Raw genomic sequence first — 19,415 nt, forward strand, 5'->3', positions numbered from 1 at the left:
TATTTTTTGATATCATGCTTTTTAGCACTTTTTTGGGTGATGGACAGAGACATGCATTTTTTGGATATTGCAGAATTTTTACTGAACCGCTTCTGATACTCATCACTGAGGAGAGATAAAACCAGTCCTGCTCTTTTAGAATCTGAAGCTGTTATTTTGGCTGAGCCATTCGAACCACCAAGCGAGGCTGTTTGTCCTTTGTGCTGTTCTCTGTTTAACATTTCAGCCTCCTTCCCGCAAGGATGAAGCAGCTCTACCAGGTAGGCCCGTGCGCTCGTGGCGTGCTTGTGCTGCTGAAGCAAACGCCGTCGCCTTCCTTAATTAACCGCGGCTTTTCACCTGCACAGCACGAATACCGCGCGTCCCGAGCGCTGCTTAAGCAAAGGCTTATTTTGGCAAAGACAACTAGCGCTTTGTGGTGACGACACGCCGGGGGAGCACCCTCCCCACCTCGTACCCTTTCCCCGCTGCCGCTCGGGCCGCCCTCCCGCCGGCCGGGGCGGGGCTGGGTTTGAATGTCGCGGCGGGAAGATGGCGGCGGGACCGCCCCGGGCTCTGCCTCCGCCGCGGCCGCGGGGCTTCGCGGCGGCCGCTCCCGCAGGCAGGGGGAGGCCGAGCCGCCCTGCTCCGCCGCTCCCCGGCCGGCCGTGCTGAGCCCCCCGCCTGGCCTCGACCTCTCCCTGCGCAGCAGCGGCTCGGCAGGTACCGGCGCAGGAGAGCGCAGCCCTTCTCTCCCCTTTTTCTTCCTTCCTTCCTTCCTTTCTTCCTTTCCCCGCCTTTCCCTCGGTCGTGCAGCGCGGCAGGTCGGGACGTGCTGGGCGAGGGGGAGCGGGGCTGCCCCGTGGGACGCGGCGGCGCTGTTGGAAGGGGCCGGGCGTTCTCCGAGCCTCTCCCGGCCTTTGCCCCGGGAGAGACGCGTTGCCCCGGGGCAGAAGGCCCGACGCTTCGCCCCTGCCTTTCTCCTTCGATCGCAGTGGCTGCAGCTTGTGTTAGCAAGGTGGGGGGCGTAAAAACGTGAATCGAAGGATTTTCCTGCACTAATCACTGTATAGTTAAGGAAATGTGTGTTCTGTGCACACTTCTGAGGTCGGGCCCGTTTCATTATACGTCGTTTAACGGTGGACCTTATTCTTTTCTTGGCCTCTAGGTGCTGCCATAATACAATAAACAGTATAGTCTGTACTCTGGTGTACCAGGCAAGGCTTATCTGTGTTGTTAAATTGATTCAAGAATGCATATACAATGCACAAGAAGCATGTACAATATACTTCTATACATGATCTACAAGATGTTATATAAATGTCTTGTATTATACAAACATCTTGTGGTAAGGTGTCATATCAAATGGTCCTGCTGCCAGCCAGAGCTACTTAAAGTGAAGCTTCTAGATGCTATACATACATTTTACCAGCTTATTGTGCTCTTGAATCACGAGAGACATCAAGATGTATGCAGCATCAAGTTATAGATAACATCTAAAATCAAGATGTTTATGTAGCATCTTGCAATTTCATTTCTTTTGTGATTTTTCTGTAACTTATTAAAGCATTTACATCTCTTGGTCTCTTCTCAAGTCACGCCACACCTCCCTGGTGTGGTTATACAATTTTGTCAATTTCTGCAAACGGAACTGAGCAAGGCAACCTACACATTTCCACAGGGCAACTCCTCGAAGACAATTCAGTAAGCAATGCTTGTGTCCGACTGGCCCCACATTCTGGAAGGGTTTTCTTTCAGAGAAATCTAATAACCAGTGCTTTTAACCAACAGTTTGTATCTTCCTAATTTTGACTGTTTCTTAGCGTTGTTTTAGTAGGTAAAAAAGAGGTTAATGTCAGTGGTATACTTCTGTACATAAATCTTTAAAGTCTCCTAAGGCACAAGTTTCCAAACTCATGTGCAGTTCTAATCTGCAGATATTCTTCAAACAGCAGAATCATGTAATCCTTTACTCATCCCATCTTTTATATGAAGTTCCTTGGTTTTAACATTAGGAAAAAAGCTTGAGATTGCATCACCTAGGGGTTTTTGTATGTTTCAGAATCCTAATTCTGCTATATTAGTTACTGGTTTGGATTTGCGTGGCAAGGGAGCACTGTAAGGGTGGCTTTTGTGAGAAGCTGCCAGAAGCTTCCGCTGTGTCCCATTGAGCAAATACCAACCAGATCCAAGACGGACGTGCCACTGGCCAAGGCTGAGCCCATCAGCCACAATGGTAGCACCCCTGGGATAACATATTTAAGAAGGCAGAAAAAAACCCTTGTGCAATGGCAATTGCAGCCAGAGAGAGAAGTGAGCATATGTGAGAGAAACAGCCCTGCAGACACCAAGGTCAGTGAAGAAGGAGAGGGAGGAGGTGCTCCAGGTGCCAGACCTAATGTTCCCTGGCAGCCCACGAAGAAGACCATGGTGAGGCAGGTTGTCCCCATGCAGCCCATGGAGGTCCATGGTGGAGCAGAGATCTGCCTGCAGAGGACCCCACACTGAAGTGGGTGGATGCCTGAAGAAGACTATGACCTTGTCGGAAGTCCACATGGACCAGGCTCCTGACAGGACCTGTGGCCCCATGGAGGAAGGAGCCCATGCTGGAGTAGGTTTGCTGGCAGGACTTGTGACCCTCTGGGGGACCCACGCTGGAACAATCCATGAAGAACTGCAGCCTGTGTGAAAGACTCATATTGGAGAAGTTCATAGAGGACTGTCTCCAGTGGGAGGGATGCCACGCTGGAGTAGAGGAAGAGTGTGAGGAGTCCTCCCCTTGAGGAGGAAGGAGTGGCAGAGACAACGTGTGATGAACTGAGTGCAACCCTTGTCCCCCTGCGCTCCTGTGGGGGAGAAAGTAGAGAAAATTGGCAGTAAAGTTGAGCCTGGGAAGAAGGGAAAAGTAAGGGATTGGTGTTTTCAAGATTTTTTTTTATTTCTTGTTATCCTATCAAATCCTCTGATTTGATTAGTAATAAATTAAGTTTCCCCAAGTCAAGTGTTTTCTATTATGGTAACTGGTGAGTGATCTCTCTGTCCTTATCTCGAGCTACAAGCCTTTAATTGTATTGTCTTTCCCCTGACCAGTTGAGGAGGGGAGTGACAGAGAGGCTTTGGGGGCATCTGGTGTCCATCCAGGGTCAGCCCACCACAGTCACAGTTTAGGAAAGACAATTAGGATAGACAGTGGTCTGCTCTGAATTCCCCTTGGGAAGCCTGTTCTGCTTTGTGGCGTACTTCTGTTCTCTCCCAATGGTGCTTAACTTCTTGTTTAGTATTTTATGGTATTTGGATTACACAAAGTGAAACAAAGCTTTCAGAGCTAAGCTATGTCAATTTTTTTATATATATTTGTGTGGAAGAGAATGAACACACACCAGTGACAGCTAGGCTGGGATTAACCTTAAGGTGGCAGTTGAAATTTTTAGTGTGTTGAGAGTAAAAATGCTGCCTGCTTATTCTGGCTAGTATTGCTGATCCAGCCTGCCCTTATGCTGTCAACAATGGTGGGAAGTTTCCTTTTAGAATTTTTTGAATGCACCAGTAGAAGAATGGGTACAGTAGAGTCAGTACACACAAGTACTTGTTTTTCATCTCAATTTGACAAGGTCTTTCACAAAATGCTGTTATAGGAACTTATATATAGGGGAGACTACTCTGGATCAGAAACTTGTTTTCTGTATCAGATGAGGAAAGGGACAAAAAGCTTGAGTTTTTGCAATGATTGGAAAAAAAGAGGAGAAGGAGAGGAAGGAGGCAATATCTGTAGCCAGCATAAAATTGTCTAAGGTTACAAAGACAAAAAATAATCAGCAAGCAACTTAATTAAGCTAGAGGAACTGGCAGTGTTGTGAAGATACTAATCAGATAAACTGAAATATGATACACTGTGGAGACACTGTTGCTTGTTTGATTTATTTTGTGTATTTCATTTATCTGTAAAGCAAGGAAAAAGACGGTGGTTCTGTAATCTGAGGATTACTGAAGCCTCAGTAGCAGTGATTTAAAAGGGAAATGGTATGGATAGGGATAAGATGGCAAATACATTGTAATGCTGTTATATTAATCAGTGCTGAAGCTCTGTTTGAGTAGGTATTTGGTAATGGCTGCTCTGTCTCAAAAACAAATACGGGAGCAAGAGTTTGGCGAAGAAATTAATTAAATGTGGATAATCTTATAGGAGGAAAAGTTGAAAAAAAGAGATAAGAGTAATGGTGAAACATCCATAGGAAATATTGAAAAATATAGGTCACATAGTTTATTGTCTTTTCTTGTAATATAGGATTTTGTAGAGAAGTTTGACATTTAGGTGTATAACCTACATGACCTCAGACTCAAGGATGATACTTGACTTTTAAAATTTTTCTCCTCCCAAAGGTCAATATCAGCAGGTAAATGTTCCTGAAGACCAAGCAGACAAGTTGCTCCTTGCAAGCTGGGGTCTTCCCAAAGCAGTTCTGGAAAAATACCACAGTCTGGGAGTAGTACAGATGTTTGAATGGCAAGCAGAATGCCTAATGCTTGGAAAAGTTCTGGAAGGGAGGAACCTAGTTTACTCAGGTACGCAAACATCCGACAAAACCAGTCCCTCCTAACTTCTCCGCTGCCATTTACAAGAACATGTTGGTGCTGAAGGATTCTGATTGGGCAGATAGAAAAGTCAAGATCCTCTTTTTTTCTGGAGACATCCCATTAAGATCTGTCCCATTGCTGTACCTCAAACCTGGCTTAATGGTCTCTTTTCCAATGTGAGGAGAGACTTTTTTCCCCTTTTTCCCTGTTAAAGTTCCTTTAGAAACTGATAATTAGGAATCAGATAATGTTAATTTTTTTAAAATTATAGGCTATGTCAACCAGAAACTGAATTATAATAACAATGGTAGATAGAAATACTTTTGAGAATGTTATTTACTATCTGTTTTTTTCAGTCCCTTTGTCGTTTCTCTTCACATAACGTATGGGGGTTGTGTGTGTGCAGAAGGAGAAGTAGGACTGGTGAACTAGAAATCTGTGGGAAATTACAATTGGTTGCCTATTTTTCTTGGGAAAAAGGTTCCAGAGCAGCTCTGGGAAGATGAAGAACTTAGAAGGGAGGCGGGTAATTTTTAGTCTTCTTGACTCTTTATAGAGTTGACTGCAAATGTGGTTGTGATTGTGGGTGGGAGACATCAACTGTAGAGTTCCATCCTAGGTTCTCCAGTAACTGCTTTCTATTCTAGGTTTGTGATGCTTGTTTGTTGGATTTCTTTTTTAAACTTTAAAAATTAATTAAAAATTTTTTTTTTTTCAAGCTCCTACCAGTGCTGGAAAGACTCTTGTTGCAGAATTGCTTATTTTGAAGCGAGTCCTGGAGACTCGTAAGAAAGCTCTTCTCATCCTTCCCTTTGTTTCTGTGGCCAAGGAGAAGAAATGTTATCTACAGGTAAGTAGCATTCAAGGAGGTAAATTTATGGGTAGTAGTTGTTGGGTCACATTATTTAAACAGAAATGCAAAAGCATGGATTTGGGGGAAAAAAAATTCAGAATCGTTTCAGAAAGGATTTATAGATAATTTAAGATTTTCTCTAGGTTGAGATAAAAAAATGAAAGTTTTAGCCAGAAAGGGAACGTGGAAAAATTTTATAGAGTCGATTAAAACATTTTATTTCAGCTTTGACTTTTAAAGCATTGTTGCTTGCATTTATTCACAGATTTTATAATATACAAACTTTAAAGGAAGTTTCTAGTTAGAGATTGTGTCAGAAAAACTACAAAGGGAAGGTGTTAACATTATCTGAAAGGATAAAAAGATATTTTAGATTTCCTTGGGGTGTTCCACCACAATTTTGTGCCTTTGATTTCACTTTGTCTTCTTCACTCCAGGTATTTAAAAAATGAAATTACAGCAGGATCAGTCTTTTTAAAACATAAATATTTTTTCTCGGAAGGGTTTCAAACATTGTTTCCATTAGGTAACAACAGTGACTAAAGCCAAATCCAAATCCATCAAGGTTTTTTGTTATGGTTTGTGGCATTTAGCACATTGTTGTTTGGTAATCAACTGAGATGGTATCTTAACCTTGCAAATTGCTAGGAAGTCCTACAAACTGAGTGCAAAAGCTACTTTGTAGCAATTGATAATGGAGACAAGTTTTTCCTTTAATCTTGTAAAGCTGGAAGATTATCAATGCTGTGTTGTACTACTCCTGGCCTAAGGTTTGGCCGTAGCTGCACGTATTTGAAATCATACGGTATCCTACCCGTGAGGTCCAAACATTTGTACCTTTTGTTAATGCTATGTGTGATGTGCCAAAGCTTTGGCACTGCAGTAATGAGCCCTGGAAGAAAATAAGTTGTTTCTTGGCTTTGTGTCATCATTGTATTTGGGGTTACACATTTGGCTTTCGCCCAAGATTTGTCAAGAGGAAGGCTTCTTCGTGCATAACCCACTTGTAACTGCTGCACTGTGTGTTCTCCAACATTTTTAATATGAAATCTTTTTATACAAAACAGTAGTCCATAGCTTTTACTCAGTTATGTACAATTCATCTCACAATGTGTGGCTTCTCTTTTGGAAATGAAAAATGACAGTGGAAAAAAGAAGTATCAGTAACTGGCTGAGCTATGGCTTTAATCTGATTAGTAGGCATTAACACTACTAGGAATTGTTAAGTGTAGAATGCAGGCTTTTATGTGATTCTAGTAGGCATTAGTCAAAATTCAGAGTTGTAACCTTGACATGACGTTCTGTATCTTTGGAAAACAGTCCCTGTTTCAGGAGGTGGATGTGACAGTTGGAGGCTACATGGGAAGCATGTCTCCAGCTGGACGTTTCTCTGCTCTGGATGTTGCTGTCTGCACCATCGAGAAAGCCAACGGACTAATCAATAGGCTAATAGAAGAAAACAGAATGGACTCACTGGGTAAAATACCAAGGCTTGACCATTGTGGGGATGAGGTTTATTACGTATTCTGAGTATATGTAAAATCATGGCATGCTTTGAATTTGTTCAGTTATGTATTTGACAGACATACCATACAGGAAAATTGAGCAATTTTCTTCTTCCAGAGCACCTCTGATTTGGATTTGGGAGGGCAGTCAGCATTATTCCATGTAGCTCAGGATCTGGGATGAGTATGTAGAAGCTGCAGGTTTTAGTTTGTCTGACATGGTTGAGAGTCCATGGACAGTGATTAGTTGCAGTAAGCAGTGATTCCCATTGCTAGAAAACATCTCCTAATTAATAAAATTGAATTAAAGGTCTGAGATATGTTTGAGTTCAGGAATGTATTATGTTTGTTTGTTTTGGACAGAAATTGATGAATTTATGATCTATCTTCATTTAGCTCAAGGAAGAGAAAAGATTATGTTTTGTGCTCATCTGGATCCAGATAAGCAGAATGAATAGGGCTCCTGTGGATAGGCATGGTGACTAGGAGGGCTGTGGCATTCATTTCTGTCTTGTAGTTCGCTCAAAAGCCCTCTGTCCTTGTAACACTGCTTCTGGGTCACTGTGGCCCTGATGGCCACTAGATAAGGTTAGTATTCATTTAGTATTTGGGAGGAGATATAAAACCTGAAGTAGCCCAGTGTTTCCAGTGAGCACTTGGAGAGAGATATGCTTTCCTAGTCTAATCATAAGTTTGTTCTTCTTTTTGTTTCTCTGCTCAATAAAGCTATATCCAGTTATGTTTTATACAGTAATCCTCCCTGTCTTCACTCTGTCCTGTAACATAGCTGGTTGCTATTTTAAGAATACAAAAATTGGAAAAATAGCTGAGTATCAAACTGCTCTGAGACCTCCACCTTTGAAACTGCTGTTCTGTGTGCATCTGGTATCATAATATTCTGCTGCACTGTATACCAGAAGATTTTTTTAAAGGGAGAAAAAGGGAAATAAAGCCTTTCAGGATTTTTTAGAGTGTGAGATCATGGGATAACACATTCACACCTGGATCTGTAGGGGCTGAATCACCATGAATGCTTTAGAAACTGCCAGTGGGCTGGAAGATGAGTGGGTGACTGTTGTGCTGCATTTTAAGCTCATTCAAACTGAGGCTCCTGCAGTCCAGCTCAGTTCTTGAATGTACATCTTCATCCTTGCATTTGTAAGAGAATGGTGATCATACAGTTAGTTATTTCGATATATTACTACTTAGTTTAGGGGTTTTTGCTTGTTTAAAATGGGGTTAATTTGATCCTAGGTCACCACACTGTACAAGCTCTACCGCCAGCACAAGGCAGATAGCAGGGTCAGGATAACCACCTTGATGTTGGCTTGGGTGTCTTGGAAGCATGCTCAGTGTACTAAAATGTGCCAAATTCCTTTAGCTGGGACCTCCGTTTCATCCCTACATTTTGTTGTGGTTTCTAAGATGAATGTACCTGAGACGAGTCATTTAAGTGTAAGCAGCCAAATGATTACAAGATTTGACTTTGAATATGTACCCTTAATACCAATAACTCCTTAAAGCATCATGTTTTAATTTTACCATTTGAAAACACCTCCACTGCAACCATCCATTTCCCTTGTGCCCCAGTACAGCCATATAATGGAAATAAATGTAAAAATGTGTTCTGTTTTTTTTTTTTCTTTCTTTTTCTTTGACATCAATTTTTGAATTAATTTGATTTTAGAAAATCATCTTTATGTAAGAAATGGACAAATTTTCTGTTTGAAGATAAATTTTCATAAAAGCTGTAAAATATGGGCATGAACTGAAAATGCCAGTTTAACTGTCACCTAAAGCACGCTTGTCTGAAACTGCAAGATTGTACCTTGTCTTCTAATTAATTCTAAATTTAGACTGGTTGGTAACAAGAGTGTTTTATCTTTTGAGATGAGTTATTGGGAGATGACTGCAATCTTGGCTGGATTCCATCTCAAGCTTGAGCTATTCCTTTTGTCGATGTCAACCCTGTGCTGATAGCTCACAGCTATATAGCTGATAGCTTTGGAAATTGTTGAGAGAAACTCAAATCTGCCTGCCAGAGCTCTTTTTGCTGTATGAAGCAGTTAAATGCAATGTTGTGTTGCTAATTATTGTGTAACATGTCAGTTTTGAACATCCAGGTACACAGGAGATGATATTCCTCTTGTTGTTCAGCCTCTTGACACTGACGCTGAAGAAATTTTTGGGAAAGTAGTTAGAGAAAAATCTGCTGCTTTCTCAGTGTGTCAGCTGGGAATGGATTTTTTATGTGCTGTTATGGTACTTGTTTCTTTTCTTAGTTTAAACTTGAAATGAAAAAGTTACCAGTTTAATTGTACTAAAAAAACCCCAAACAAAATACCAAATCCTCCCTCCTTGTTATTCAGAACTTTTTAGTTTTAAACAGGATGGGGACTTAAAGCAGCCTAGTTATTCTCCAGTAAACGTCTGATAGCTCTCATGTACTTTTTAGGAGTTTTTTTCTCAATGGTCTTCTAGGGACACACCTAATTTGCAGACAGAAAAGGAGGCTGAGGCGAGACTCATTTTCAGTAGCAATGTAGTATGACAAAGTTCTGGCCCTGCTTGCCAGAACTTCCTAAACTTGTAAAGTAGAAAACACCATTGCATGCCGGGGCCTGAAGTCCTCCTTGGCTGCAATTTCATTTTAAGAAGGGGATAGCTTTGTGAAAAATACCAGTTGCCTGTTTGCTCCTGCTGTGTTATCCCAGTGGGTGTGTTCTGAGTGCTGCTTGAATAGGGGAGAGCACTCGTGCACATGTGATAGTCAGGTCTCACCAGCTTGCAGGCTGCCAGGGCAGTACAGTACACAGGTTTAATGTCTGAGTATACATTATAGCTGAGTAGCAGCAGAAGGTATAAAACAAGTGGCCCGTGCAAAAAATAGCGGCATTCCCTGTGCTTTGGCCTGTAGGTACCACTAGTGTTCTATGCTTCATCTCAGGAAGTAAAGTGTGCTGCTGCTTGGCACGAAGACTGGAAAGGTAACTTGTATGGATTTTACTTCAGTAGATCTCTGATTAAACTGTCCTGTCTCAGCTTCTGGAAGAATTCAGACAGATTGTTGTATGGGGAAGCAGGAAGAAGCTTTTTGTGGAAGCTGAATAAATGCGTATTTGGTGACCAATGAATTGCCACTTTTTGCAAGTGAACACTGAATAGAGGAAGTGCAGGAAGACAGGGGAGCTGGATGGGTGGGAGTTTGTAAAAGAGGCTGATGAAGCAGTGCAGCACTCTTTTCCAACTTAAGTGGCTTGAAAGAGAAGGAGGGAGAAAACAGACGGAGAGAAAAGGAACATATGTGGGAAGGAGAGAAAAAAAATAAGAAGGAAAACCAGCATTGAAACAGATAATATAAGGTCACATTTGCCCTTAAGCTCCTGCTATTTTATACCAGAAAGATATTACATAGCTGCACCAAAGAGGAAAAAAAAATTTCACAGCAGCAGAACTAATGAAGCGTGGTGTCCTCTATGCCCTGCTTTTTTGGGTTTAACCTTCCTTTATCCAATTCCATCCTGGATGGAATCCTGGGACCCTGTCAGCTGGCCAGAAATGGTACATACCACTGCTGGAATGTGTGCAGGAGGGGCACTGGGTGCCTTAGTTGTAGTGCTTCTATGTTTTCTCCTCAGGGCAGACCATAGTCTGGTCTGTTGTCTCCAGCTGCTAATATTCAGAAAGCTTTTTAGACATTATGCTTTTAGATATTTTACACATCTTAAAAATTTGATGGAGGCAGTTAATAGATTAAAAAGTCATTTGCAAGAGGTAGGATGACAGCAAAGCTGTCACCTAAGAATATTTTTTCATTAGAAAGCCAAAGCTAGATAGTAGGGCTCATTCAGGTTTGGTTAATGAAAGACCATATAATAGGAAGCAGACTATGCCCAGTTTAATTACATCTGCTCCTGGTTTTTTTTCTGACATTACTGTATTAGTAAGAAATAATGTTTTTAACAAAGATAGTGGTGTCAGCAAAGCTTTTGACTTGCTCATTTTGGTGCTGGAATTTTCGTTTCCAGATAATCTGAAGCCTGGGGGTTTTTACTTGTAGAGAAGTTGCAGTACAGGTACTGCAATACTGTTTTGTGTGGTGGCTAGACTAGCAACCTATTTATTTTTCTTTTTTAAAAGCTGATTGTGTGCATGTGTGTGGTTGGGGGTGTGTGTGAAACAATGTCATGACATTGGTTGTGATTTGTCTCAGTGGCAGAAGGAAGCTGTAGTGGTGTTGGTAAGCACAGCTGGATTTGTGAATATAAATTTCAGTTTTTGTGGAATGTGAAAGGATTGGGGCTATCTGTTCTTAGTGTGGAGGTTGGTCAAATATAACGTGAGTGCTTTTCTTTATCAGGAGTGGTGGTTGTGGACGAGTTGCACATGCTGGGAGACTCTCATCGAGGATATCTGCTGGAACTTCTCCTGACCAAAGTCAGATATGTTACAGAGAAGGTAGCAAAACGGTGGGTAGACCAGGATGTTTGTCTTTTAATGCTAAATTATGGATGACTCTAAATATTTTGTTCTCTGGGTGATTGGAAATTTGGGTTAGCTCCAGGGTTTTTACAATAGTGATGACCTAGACTATTTTGGTTATTAAGATCTCATCATATCACCTCTCAGGGGCCTGCCATTATAGTCAAAACCTCTTTTCCTCATGGTTTTCAATTTATGTGCTACCATGGGATTTATTCTCTCAGGAAAAGAAATAAGGCTGAAGCTTTCATTTACTTCTTTAGCCTATTTAAGTTTTTTTTAAAAACTTTGGATTTTTTTAGAACAGTTTTGCTAGCAGATTTTTTCGTTATTTCATGGAATGGAGTATTTATCCTTCAGAAATGTTCAGGTATTGTGGAAGAGTGGGCATATTGTTAGCTTGTACATGGTGAATTGGTCAGAAAGCTTAAGAGGATGTGCCAGTAGTCTGCTTAGTTAGCACTGCTCAGGACAAGCTCTGGTTTTGCTTATAAAATGCGATAGCCTAGTGGTTGCATGGTTTCTTGCCTTTAGCACAACTGATTGGACACTGGGGAACAGATTAAATGTTTCAGAAGAGCTTTAGAGGCTTTTAAGAGTTCGGTACCTAGATCCTCAGCAGCAAACTGTCCAGCAGTTCCATAGTGCCCAAACACAAACAAAGGCAAATGGAGGAGAAGGTCTAACCTTCTTAATCTGCAAGGCTTTTGCAGACCCAGCTAAAATTCTGTAGCATATTTTTCTCCTCCTCAGTCAAATAGTGTGTTGTGGAGCTGGAACTTTTTTGATCCTTGAAGGTCAAAAGTTGCTTTAGGAAAAAAAAGGGTCTCAGGTTGCTGTAGGGGCAAAAATCTGCAACCTTGATGGCCAAGCTGTACTAGCAAATGCTTGAAGGGCTTGGATTAGAGAGTCTACCCCTCCCCATCTTCCTTATTTCTGTCTCATCAGTGACTGGTTTTTTATACTATGGCTTCTGGGTTATCTTGTTTCTTTGCCAAGTGTTACAACCGACCCCTGAAGGCGAGGTCTTCTAAAAAGATTGTCTGTTTCTGAGCTCATATTGATTTGTCAGACCTTTTATTTTTTAAAGTCTCAATTTATGGCTCAGTGCAATGCAAATGAGTAGTTTTCAAACATAAGCATAGGAGCATTAAAAAAACCCCAAAACTATTGTGTGGATGTAAAAGCCTGAATTAAAATCTACATTTGGGTATCTAAATTAACAGTTTTTGTTTTCTGGCCTGTTAGGAGTCCATTACTTCTCACTGCCTTTAATGGAAGCTGCTATTCAGCACTTTAAGAACTGAAGCTACTTGCATTTTTGCTGAATTTAGGGCTTTGGTTCCCAGATCTAGGAAGACCTTAGTTTAGTATTATTTGTGTTGAAATGGAAACAAAGAGAAGTGTTTTAATTAAGGCATTTAAGCTTAGAAGATTGCAGTGGAGATTAAGCTATTCCTTTATTTCCATGTTTTTGTTAGTGTCAAGGAACTGGTTGATTTATGTATTTGTTTTCAGTTTCTCCAAATAAGCAGTCATTTATATCCGTTGTTACCTAAAGAAGGTTGAGGTTTAGGTTCAAAATGATAAAAAGTTGAATTATCTTGTTATTAATGCATAACATTGTGTTTGCTAAGAGTAGAGTACGGCTTGTTTCTTTGTCAAAAAGTTAAAAAAAGTAGCTTTGTATTTTAGAGTCTGGAAGGAAGTAGATTGAGTTAGTTTTTCTGAATTCTGTTTTCCAGAACAGTAGCGAGTGTTGTCACTAACTTTTGTTTTCTTTTAACCACTTCCAGAGAGGTGAAGATGACCAGTCCTGGTTTTGGTGGGATACAGATAGTAGGCATGAGTGCTACTCTCCCTAATTTGGGACTCCTAGCCTCGTGGTTAGATGCAGAGCTATACTGTACAGATTTTCGCCCTGTGCCCCTCAAGGAGTGGGTGAAAATTGGCAGCAACATATATGACTCCTCCATGAATTTAGTGCGAGAATTCCAGCCCAAGCTTCAACTGAAGGTAACAAAACTCTGAGCAGTGGCTTTGGGATGACACCTTTTGTAATGCTGAAGTTAAAAAGACATCTCTTGGTATGTTTTTAGTTTCTTTTTAAATAGATGACATTCCTGTCTTCATTGTTTACTTCATAGATTATATGCTCCAATTTAGAACGAAACTGTACTTTTTGTCTTCTACTGACTTAAACAACAAAAAACCCCAACCCATACCCCCTCATTAACATCTTGACGTTTCTTCAATCTGACTTGAAGACAAGGTTGACTTTGCAGTTTCTGAGCACTTGACAGGTATAAAGAGTTTGATTCTTCCCTTACCCACCACCCCATCTTGTGTCTGGGAATCTACTTCACTTTCATGAATGCAGGTAAGTATTTCCTGCTTAGGCCAAGGAATTTGCATTCAACACTGGGATAATATGTTTGCATTAAAATCTGGTATTGAACCTCCTTGTGTTAAACTGCTAAATGATTTAATTTTGTCAGTGATTAGAAGGCAGATGTCCATCCTGATTCTTCTGAATCTGTTTTCAGTATTTAGTCCTCTTACACACTTGAAAAGGATATGGAAAGTTAAGGGTAACGTAATACTATAAGGATTTTGAAGAACAAAATGGGTAGAAATGGAAAATTTGTGCTTCCTACTTGTAGGTTCCTTTTCTGTGAAGTCTCTGAAGGGTGAATATTATCTCTGTTCCTTTGAACTGCTCTGTGTAATACTAGTGTAGTAGTTGGACAGTATGGACTGAATTCCAGCAATATTTTGAAATATTTTGCACTCAGATCTCGTCCACAAATGTTATCATGTCAGTAGCATGGTGACACAGCAAAGAAAAAGGGTCCCGGAGACAAAAGGAAACATTTGTGACATGAATATCTGGAAGCTTGCTTTTATGTGGTCATATTGAGAAGGTGATGTTACATCTCCTTTTCTGGATTTTTTTGAAATAGTTGCTGTGGATAGTTACTAAATTAAGTGGAAGAAAGATCTAAATGAGGCTTATGACTCAACAGTTTAAAGGAGTTGGCTTATTTTATAAAACCAGGTGATCTTGAGCTTGAAACCTGTCACTGAACCTTCGGACTTTTGTGTCTCAAACTGGACCAGGAAAGGGAACTTGATGACCTCACCACTTCAGCTGAATTTGGCAGAATCCTTACTGAGCTTTTGATGTGTATATGCAGTTTCTGACATTGTTCCCCTGTTTTCATTTGCATTTTAGTGCTTTTTATTTCTTCCTGTATGCCTACATTTTTCTCTTACTCCTTTGGCCTGCTTACTAGAAGGGAATCTGTCTTAGCCAAGTAAAACAGATCAGTTGCAGGGACTCTCTTAGGATCTTAAAACTAAAAAAGCAAGCTGTAAACAGAAGGGTTTTGAAGGGACATCTATGTAAGTATCAATAAAAGCCTTCCACTGTGCTCTGAACACTTGCAGTCTTTGGTCAGCAGTGCTTGCTGAGTGCATCTTATTGGGGATGCTTAGACTACTACATCTCATGCTTTTAGTTCAGACATCCTAGTTGACAAGTCTTCCCTAGTTACTGTAGAGGAGTTTTCCCTCGGGGCTCTTCCTAGTTCTTCGCCACTGCTGTTAGCTGTGACATGGAGGTTGCAGTGATTTTTTTGTTCACTGTGTGACCTTCATTCAGAAGCAGATTTATGAAAGCAAGATGTAAAATGTTACATTTATTCATAGGTAGGTCTAGAACTGTCCTCAAAAATAGGGTCATGCTAGTGCTTGAACTTCATAAAGCAAGACAGAAAATAAGATAACAGTGCTCCATCTTCTTTGTTTGCTCCCTCTTTCTTGAAGTAGAAGATTCCTACTGAGACACAGAATGACAGCATTTACAAACCTCATTCAATCTGAGAGTACCTTGAAAATATTTTGTCTCAATTCAGGGAGATGAAGACCATGTTGTGAGCCTGTGTTATGAGACTGTTTGTGGTGGCCATTCAGTCCTGCTTTTCTGTCCATCCAAGAACTGGTGTGAGAAGCTGGCAGACATCATTGCCAGGGAGTTCTACAGTTTGCAACAAGCTGACAGTAAGAGAAAAGTAGTTTGTAGAAGACTATGGTATGCACAGTGTCTTCAATGAAAATTAATTTTAGTAGGAACTATAAAAATATTTTCCTTCTCAAGGTTCTGTGAAAAACTCCACCCTGGTCCCAGTTGTTGTGGACAGAGAAGGGATCAATGAGGTTCTGGATCAGCTAAAGCGTTCTGTCTCAGGTCTGGATTCTGTGCTCCAGCGTACTTTGCCATGGGGAGTGGCATTTCATCATGCAGGTATTCCTGAATATCCTGGTCTTGAATTCTGTAATGGTGAAGTTATATGGGTTCTTTTCACTGTAGGTACCAGCAATTTAGCGGTTGCTTTTTGAAGCCTTTAGTAGCTTATGCCTATATAAGCTTTGAGAATCCCACAGTTAGAGGTAAACTTGAAATTCTTTTATTGTGGCTGAAGACTTTAATTCACAAATTGTTATGATAAACCTATGTGTTGTGTTGGATAACAGAAACTTTTAAAATATAATTTAACTGATTTTTTTTGCAAAATGCCTGAAAAATTAGCTGATTTGCAGCTCAAGCATTTTCAAGTTGTCCCTAAAGCTGTCAGAGTATTTCAGAGCAATTTCCCTCAGCTTGATACTGAAATAAATGAGTAAATAGAGGAAGTATAATAATGGACATAAAAATAAAAGGAGCATGTGCTGTGAACACTTCTGATTAGATATTTTATTTCTTACTTAAGTAGGTAATAGTGTTGCCTGTTGATTCACCTAGAAAAGGGACTGACTGGGAGAGACAACAGTAGCTATGGCATTGATTAGGTGGGAGGAATAATTCCAAATGCTTATGGAATCTGGATTTCTTTCTCAAGAATAAAATTGTCATGAAGCCCTGAAGGAAATGTAGAAAGATACATACTAGACCTGTAACCCATAATGGAAATAATGAAGCAGTCCAGTCAGGACAGTAGGTGAATAAATCCTAGTTCCCTGCTGTTTTCTCATTTTTATTTTATTTATTTATTTATTTATGTATTCAATTGCAGTACTTGTAGATACGCAGTTAGGAGCTGTTCATCTTGCTACCATGTGTGCAAGCACCTTAGAAAAGCTAGTGTATTACTGTCAATTGAGTAATAAATACTTAATGATGAAATTTTGGTTCACCTATGGGTCAAAAGAAGTTGACTAAGGTAGTGTTGTGATACTAGTGAATGGCGAATGTTCGTTAAGTTTGTTTGTTCTTCCCCTTGCTTGCCAGTAATATTATTAGCTTTTAAATGCAGTGTCACCGTGACAAGGTTCACTAAAAGCCACGTCTCCTCAGGTCTTACTTTTGATGAACGGGACATTATTGAAGGAGCCTTTCGCCAAGGCCTGATTAGAGTCCTGGCAGCAACCTCCACGCTCTCATCTGGAGTGAATTTACCCGCGCGCCGAGTAATTATACGAACACCCGTGTTCGGTGGCAGACTGCTGGACATTCTCACTTACAAGCAGATGGCTGGAAGGGCTGGCAGGAAAGGAGTAGACACAGAGGGTAAGCAGAGTCTTTATTAACATTCTGTAAGGATGGTGTTAACCTGATTAAATCCAGGGCAGTACTTTGCAATTAGTGACTAATCATGATGAATTCCTTTGGTATTCAGTATGATTAAGTTAATCAAGATGAATTTGTTTGGTATTAATTTGTTTGGTATTAATGGAGTAAAAATTGTAATTCCCAGGGGATTCTTTTCACTCCAGGAGACTGACTTTGGTATTTACATGTCAGTTACTTCAGGAACAGGATGTTTTCTCCTTTGAATTCTTGTTAGCTTCCAAGGCTGTGTTGTTCTTTTGCCTTAATTCTGTGATCCCTGGTCAGTTAACTAAAATATTTACAGTTTCAGTGAGAAAATTTACAGTAAACTCTCACTGGGCAGGCCTGAAATGTAAGAAATGCATTCCAAGTCTACTGTCATAATTTGACAAACTCCTGTTGTCTGAAATTCTAATTTAGATTTATTAAACTTCTGCTAAACTTAACCATGAATTTTATGGATCTTGAAAGTAGCAATGCAACAGAGAACAGGGAAATATGAATAGTAGTTCATAGATAATGTGACATCTTCTTGCAAACAGTGGCACTGATAGATGGTCAACAAAATAATCCTGCCCGTTATTTTAATTTGCAATGAAAATTTATCTTCGTGGATGATGTTTGAAAAAAATTGCATTATATGAGTATAAACACGGCAGAAAATAAGAAGTTCAACAGATGCGGGAAGTGGGATTTGCCCGACTGATGGTTTGATTGGTGCTTGCTGGAACCCTGTGTAAGCAGACTGTTCTTACATTTAGCTTTCTATTTTTGCCAGAGTAGCATAGCAACAGAGCATTTTGCGACCTATATCTCCGTGAGCTATCCCTATGCGTTAAAGAAAAGGGCAGCTGCATGCTGTATTTTGAAATTTTCCAGACTTTGTCATTTGACTGTAGCTGGCAGGTGTAAAATGACATTATTCCTTGAAGTTTCTTCTTTTTCCCCTTGAAGTCACAATAATTAGTACCCTTTTTGACAGTTCTGATGTGACTGTGTTGTGCACAGTAAGCAGTTGATTTTATGCTGATAAGCTTCATGAATGTACCATTTTTTTCCACTCCACAGAGTCTTTTGGATGAGAACATAAAGCTATGTTGCCAGCTGCTACTCTTTCACAGAGTAGGGAGACTGGAGGACAGCAACTTCAGCTGGAAAAAATGCCTTATGTGGATATGAAATTCAGCTGACAGACAAAAGATAATTGCTCTTGGGTAGAATGCCTCCTCCTCTCCCACCATTGTACTTTTGGGCTGTCTTATGGTTAGATCTTTTAGTTTCTTTTTCTTGGTTTGATGGAAATTTAAAAATATCATCTTAGAGAATGAAATTTGATTACTTTTGCATTCATCAAAATTTTCATGTTCCCAAGAAGAAATAGGTAAAGCTGCTCCATATCGATGAACAGAACTTAGAAATATAATAGGGCCTTTATTGTTTTTAATGAAGTTTTATGCCTGGGTAGCCAGAGCCTTCTGGTGTTTGTCTAATCTGATGCTAACCTACTCTTTGCCTTGCATCTGGAATGGTAAATAAGGAATATTGGACTGCTCAGTTCCTTTTTTTTTTTTTTATTGTTTACTAGATTGCAATTATTGACTTTAAGTTCTCAGTGGCATCTTGGGAAAAGGTATCCTCCATATCCTCCAAGTCTTGAATAACTGTTGGATAATATAGAGCCAAGGGGATACCCATTTTCTGTTAGATTTTCTGTTAGATTTACCACTCTGAAGAGTCAGAGTTTTCGGAGGGAATTGTAGGTCACATCAGAACCCAAATACAAAGTGACTGAATGTTCTTAATTGCTAGAATCAAAATAAGCTTTGCTTTCACAAAATAATTCTTACAGGCAGTTGATCTGCTGTACTCTTTGGCTCTGTCAAAAGTACGTGGTCAACAGATGTCAAAGGTTTCACCTGGCAGGATAAAAAAATCCAGGACATGTCCTCTGAGTGTGTATTTATCCTGTAATTCATTTATGTAAGCATGTTTAAGTTGTATTTTGTTACTCACCTACACTGCATTTATTTATTCTGTTCGTTAAATTTAAGTGCAGTTGTGTTTTCATTACCTCTGGATTTGTTGATTACTTTAGCATTACCACAGCTACAGTTTTATCACAACATTCCTAGAATCTTACTAAGATACCTACTACCAAAATTACCTTGTGTCCAGACTATGTGCATTTAAATCTTAACAAGTTATCATAACCCTATCATGACATTTATTGTACAGCTAATCCAAATCTAATGCACTCTTCTTAGTCAAAGACAAAAGTGTCCTACCCCTAATTAATTTATCCTGTGCCATTTGGCAAAGCTGCTAACTAACTAGAGTCTCCCAGGGACCTAGTTTCTCTATAAGAGCTTTGTAGAAAAAGTCTCCTGTGTGTGACCACTGTATTTTCCAT

At 40.1% G+C, this 19,415-nt stretch overlaps 1 protein-coding gene across 1 annotated transcript in view; it reads left to right on the forward strand.

Annotated features, from left to right (window-relative positions):
• The first annotated feature begins 288 nt into the window (after positions 1-288).
• Positions 289-19,415, forward strand: part of LOC135408454 (DNA polymerase theta-like) — a 31,444-nt gene continuing 12,317 nt past the window's right edge. The window contains exons 1-9 of the mRNA XM_064643609.1: positions 289-702; positions 4,360-4,542; positions 5,274-5,404; positions 6,728-6,884; positions 11,273-11,381; positions 13,191-13,410; positions 15,312-15,456; positions 15,554-15,700; positions 16,751-16,963. Of these exons, the coding sequence (XP_064499679.1) occupies positions 516-702; positions 4,360-4,542; positions 5,274-5,404; positions 6,728-6,884; positions 11,273-11,381; positions 13,191-13,410; positions 15,312-15,456; positions 15,554-15,700; positions 16,751-16,963 (1,492 nt within the window). The 5' untranslated portion in view covers positions 289-515. The remainder of the gene's footprint in view (positions 703-4,359; positions 4,543-5,273; positions 5,405-6,727; positions 6,885-11,272; positions 11,382-13,190; positions 13,411-15,311; positions 15,457-15,553; positions 15,701-16,750; positions 16,964-19,415) is intronic.

Source organism: Pseudopipra pipra, unplaced genomic scaffold, assembly GCF_036250125.1.
Source record: "Pseudopipra pipra isolate bDixPip1 unplaced genomic scaffold, bDixPip1.hap1 HAP1_SCAFFOLD_477, whole genome shotgun sequence".
NCBI lineage: Eukaryota > Metazoa > Chordata > Aves > Passeriformes > Pipridae > Pseudopipra > Pseudopipra pipra.